We start from the raw sequence: 5,593 nt of genomic DNA on the forward strand, positions 1-5,593 counted from the left end.
CCATCATTGTTGTTTGGCGGGCCCGGGCTGGGGATTCGAACCCGCCACCTTAGGTGTATGTGGCTGGCGCCTTAGCTGCTTGAGCCACAGGTGCTGAGCCTGAACATACTTTTTTTAACCAGTTTATTTTTTGTTGTATTGTGTTGGTATTTGTCCTTGACAAAATTTTCATTAAAAGTTGCACATAGAATATTTATGTTATTTACAAAATAAATATTTTATGCAGACTGCGTTTTACAGTCTTCAGAATTTATACTCTAGATTTTGCACTTTTTGGTCTCATAGCTATATTCCCCTTATTTTTGCAGTTTTCAAGAAACACTAAAATTTCACTTAGAATAAACACTTCTCTTTTTTTCTTTTTTGAGACAGAGTCTCACTCTGGATAGAGTGTTATAGTGTTGTGGTGTTATAACTCACTGCAACCACAAACTCAAGGGCTCAAGCAATCCTTCTTGCCTTAGCCTCCCCAGTAGCTGAGACTACGGGTCCCTGCCACGACACCTGGCTTATTGTTCTGTGGTTTTAGTAGAGATGGGGTTTCACTCTTGCTCAGGCTAGTCTTGAACTCCTGAGCTCAAGCATTTTACCTGCCTTGGCTTCCCAGAGTGAGCCCAGGTGCCCAGCCCTGACATTGTTATTCTTAGCTTATGATAGGAAAATTGGCTTTTAAAAATTAAGAAATGAAAGAAAGCAAAAAATAGCAAAATTAGTGACGTCAAGCCTCTGCACATTTAATTTTTCTTTCATTCCCAACTGTGGTACGGGTTTTGGGTTTTGCCCCAGCTGGCACCCAGTTGGTGTCGAGCTGTGTGGAACCTGACTCCTGTGCATCTGCATATGATGAGGCTTAGTTTGCTAATCTAAAGAGGCACATCAGGAGCCATCTGGAAGTGTGTCACGCTTGGAAATCTGAGACCAGACTGGGAGGGCCTTTAGAGCAGGAAACTGAGGCCTGAAAAATCACAAGCCTTGCCCAGCCAGGGTCATAGAGTTAGCACCAGAGCTGAGTTTAGACCCTGACCTACACTCTCCCGACCCTACATTCTATTAATAAACTATGCTTAGTCATTATACTCATCTAAAAACTCACCTGTGCTACTAAAAATGCAGTCTTAAGACTGTGAAACCAGCTTCTCAGGAAAGATGAATTACCTAATATGTTTTTCACCCAAACTTCTTAATGGGATAACCTGACAGCATCGATGTCTTTTGGAATACATTCATTGGGTGACTTCAGGCGAGTGAGAGACAGAGTGGCAATGGTATTAATGTCGGCCTGTAATTGTTCAGAGTGGCTCCCAGAGTACATTCAACTGGAATAACCCTACCAATAGTGAAAGGGTAGTGTGATGCCAACTTGTGAGCCTTCCCTGGGGAGCAAACTGTGTCAGGAGAAGCCAGCAGCACTTCTAGAACACAAGGTTTCTAGGGCATCTCCCAGGCACTGGCCAGAGACCTGGCTACTGCACCTGCAAGATGACCATCAGTGTTTTGTAATCTGGGGTTTTTGAGATTTTTTCTTTAAGTTGCCTAAAGGTAAATGGGTAGATAAAGCTGCTATTTGGTTTCCTAAGGGAAGTCCACCAGTGTATATGGAGTAAGTGTTGATCACTGTGAGAGGTTCTGGGTTGAGCTGCAACCTTTCCTAGCTTAGAGCTCTTCATCTATAAAAATAAGAATAATAATTGTATTGGCCCAGAGTTTGGATTATATAAGAGTTGTAGATTAAATAAGCTCATCTTGTTAAATCTATAGAATTGTGTTTGGCATATAAATTCTAAGTTATAGTAGCTATTATTATTCTTTCTGGCATGTATTTAATCATGGTCTTTCTTACCTATTGTTTAATCATTTTAATGATTTCCAGGCCTCTAGGGAAACTGTAAAGTAATCCCACAAAGAAAGAGACCTGATTTTTACACTCTTTATTTACCCTCTTCAGTATTGCATGTACATATATGTACATAGTGGTAATAGTTTCATTTTAAGTGGTATGTGTAGGTCCCCTGATACATAATCACTTAAAATGTAACTATTATTGTAGTAAACAAAATATATGAAAGAGGAGTAAGCAACTGAGGCAAAAAGATTGGCTTTAGTTCACAGGTGGGAGTTGTTTTTTTTTGTGTGATTCTTAGAGCTTCCTTACTCATTGTTGGTGAATCTAATAAGCTCTTCTACCACAATTAAGAGCAGTATGAACATCATTTAGTAGCAATTTCAAGTTGTCATAGATTCTTTGCTCTTCTTGGTCCATGGTGGGAGGGAATCTCAGACAGTAAATTCTGATCTATGAGACTATCTAAAAGCAAGTCGTGGGTCATGAATATGTTTGAACATATTCCCCTTGCTGAGGGTGTGAAGAAGTCCCCAGGGTGAAGGGAACCTTTGTCTTCAGCCACCCTCTGCCTCCTCCTCCTCCTTTTCCTCCTTTATCAGCAGCTCCGATCCTCACAAACACTTATTAGCGTTCACACAAGTTTGGGGAAAACTGAAAATTACACCCTAGTAGGAAGAGTTGGGACCCAGTGGAATCACTCAATAAAATTAAGCCAGTTGCTGACAGGAGTCCTCATGATGGCAAGAGCTGCCAACAGGACCCTCCACCATCCACCCAGCAGCCCAGGCCCTCAGCCCTGTCTCTCACAGCCATGTGGGTGCCCTCTCCTAGGTGAAAATGCTGTATTTCTCCTTCTCCTAGGCTGGAACAAGACATTAAAAAGTTAAAGGCTGACCTGCAGGCCAGCAGGCAAGTGGAACAAGAGCTCCGCAGTCAAATCAGCTCCCTCTCAAGCACTGAGCGAGGGATCCGCTCAGAAATGGGCCAGCTCCGGCAGGAGAACGAGCTGCTGCAAAACAAGTACGTGCACCTTTCCGGCCTTTGGTGGGAGCCTGGCAGCTTCACTGTTTCTCTCGTTTCCAAGGATTGGAGCCCAAGATTCATGGTGACAAAGACCTAACTGAGAGGTTTTTAAATAAAGTGTTTAAAATATTTGACTTAGTACCAGATATTCAACATGTTTATGAAATCTACAAAAATGTATTTAATTGTAACAAAAGTTTACTATTTTGTCTTCTCTCATTAAATAACTTCTTAGTTTTAAATAGTTATTAAGCATTTATGATAATAAAAATAAAATTGACAAGTATTTCTACTACAATTTGAAAACCTTGTTCCTTTGAATGAAAGTTTCCAGAGGATTAGACTAAATTTACTTTGATTTCCAGAACTGAAAAAGGACATTAAACTTTTGAATAATTGTATTTGAAGAGTAGGCAAAAAACCAGCTCTTTTGTGTGAATTCTTTTAAGCTTTGTATTAATTCATTCTGGAATTACTTCTTGATTCAGTGTGAGTCTGTCTTTTTTTAAAAACATCCAAGCAATGTGTGTGGTAGTGATTACTATCATAGGCTCTGGGCTTTCCCCATTAGGAGTTCAGCAGTTTTCAGGAATGTATCCAAAAGCTAGAGCATATCCAAAAGCTAGAGCATTACGGGCAAACAACCTGGCTATTGCTTCTGACCAACATTTGTGGTGATGGTAACATTGATACACAGAACATCCTAATAATAAGTTCATTTCCTGTTGACAGGAAAAGCTGGTTGTGGGGGGCGCGGATGGTGGTAGACAGGGAATATAGCTGAATTTTCTATCTGAAATTCAGGATCCTGTGACTCTAACCAAGAGGTCAACATCCTGCAGCTGAAAAGGAAAGACTGCATAGGCTACAGCATAATTGTATTCAGGAAAAGAAAAACCATGGCCCTCCCACCCCCCACCTCAGCTTGGCAGGGCTGTTCCATCAGTGGTTCTTTAGTTGAAATGAAGTTCTTTACGGGGCATTAGAAGTAGTTCTACAATTATCTTCCCCTCTGTTAGAAACTTGTTTTACCCTATTTTCTGGAATACCTTTTGTAGATTACTTAACCTTAATAGAGCAGAGAGGCTAGGTCTTATTCTCTGTCTTATAGGTCAGCTTATTTATTGGTGTTTAGGAATTATTTAAGAATAATTGGGCTCGGCACCTGTGGCTCAAGCGGCTAAGGCGCCAGCCACATACACCTAAGGTGGTGGGTTCGAATCCAGTACGGACCCGCCAAACAACAATAATGGCTGCAACCAAAAAATAGCCGGGCGTTGTAGCGGGCGCCTGTGGTCCCAGCTACTTGGGAGGCTGAGGCAGGAGACTCACTTGAGCCCAGGAGTTGGAGGTTGCTGTGAGCAGTGAAGCCATGGCACTCTACCCAGGGGCTCAGCTTGAGGCTCTGTCTCAAACAAAACAAAACAAACAAACAAAAAGAATAATTGCAGTGTTTTACTTGGACATTCTGGGAGTTGATACTTAGGATTTCTGTTTAACCTCCTGTTTACTTGGGCTTAAAGTGATAAAGAGTAGTCATGTTTCTCAAGATTTACAGTGGGCATTTATAATTATAAGATTCTATATGACAATCATTTCCATATAGGTTACATAATGCCGTGCAAATGAAGCAAAAAGACAAACAGAATATCAGCCAGTTGGAAAAAAAGCTAAAAGCTGAGCAGGAAGCCCGAAGTTTTGTAGAAAAGCAATTAATGGAGGAGAAGAAAAGGAAGAAGTTAGAAGAAGCCACTGCTGCTCGAGCTGTTGCATTTGCTGCTGCTTCAAGGTGTGTCCATGTCACCTGAGTGTTTAAAGGTTGGCTTTCCTTGTCCCAAGATAGACGTGGGAATTTGATGCCTTGGGCAGGATTAGACATGTAACAATCATGCATGGATGCATTGCTTTTAAGTGCTGTTTTATTAGCTGGTTTAAACTCCATTTCTGCAAGCTTATGCTATCTTACAGCTTCATCCTTCAGCAACCTCATCTGTAAAATGGGGAGAGAGAATCACCAAAGTAAAAGGGTTTCCAGTCACTTTCTGTAAAGATGATTACTAAATGCTTTGAGTAATTTCATCTTGAATTTAGGTGCCTCTAGAGCAGCAGTTCTCAACCTGTGGTTTGCGACCCACAGGAACTGTATTAAAGGGCCATGGCATTAGGAAGGTTGAGAACCACTGCTCTAGAGAGCTGTCATTATTTTCTACTCTTAGGTGTGTGTGTTTCTGGAGTTTTTAGAAATTTCTCATTTTCTCAAAATGTAAGAAACATAAAATTTTGGCAGCCTAAGTACTATATACTGACTGCTTATGTCTTTTTTGGATATCAGCAAACTGTCAAATTGAGGTGGGAAAAAAAAGTGAAACATAAATCTCTATTAGATAGCATTAAGTTGGTGGGGAAATGAAAATTGAGGACTACCTCCTATACCACTGAAAAATATTCCAACATGCAAGTATCTCCAAAACTAATAAATACCTGCCACCTCAGTTCCAGCAAGGAAAGAAGATGGTTAAGAGCCTTTTGAGGGTTTTGGGAAGAGTGGTTTCATTTTGTTGTTTGTTTGTTTTTTTTTGAGACAGGGTCTCATTCTGTCACCTAGGCTAGAGTGCCATGGCCTTAGCCTAGCTCATAGTGTTGTGCCCACCCCGGGGGTCGCCTACCCAAAGACCACTCACAATCACAAATCGATGCAAAAAGCAAGAGGCAGGTTTATTGCTGGCG

The 5,593-nt window shown here is 41.1% G+C and overlaps 1 protein-coding gene across 1 annotated transcript in view; it reads left to right on the plus strand.

The window, feature by feature from the left end:
- The window catches only part of MACO1 (macoilin 1), a 65,236-nt gene that overhangs the window by 46,033 nt on the left and 13,610 nt on the right, over positions 1–5,593 (plus strand). Inside the window, exons 7-8 of the mRNA XM_003799774.2 lie at positions 2,705–2,863; positions 4,473–4,655. Of these exons, the coding sequence (XP_003799822.1) occupies positions 2,705–2,863; positions 4,473–4,655 (342 nt within the window). The remainder of the gene's footprint in view (positions 1–2,704; positions 2,864–4,472; positions 4,656–5,593) is intronic.

The sequence above is a fragment of the Otolemur garnettii genome, unplaced genomic scaffold (assembly GCF_000181295.1).
Source record: "Otolemur garnettii isolate 467f Iridium unplaced genomic scaffold, OtoGar3 scaffold00156, whole genome shotgun sequence".
NCBI classification, from domain to species: Eukaryota; Metazoa; Chordata; class Mammalia; order Primates; family Galagidae; genus Otolemur; species Otolemur garnettii.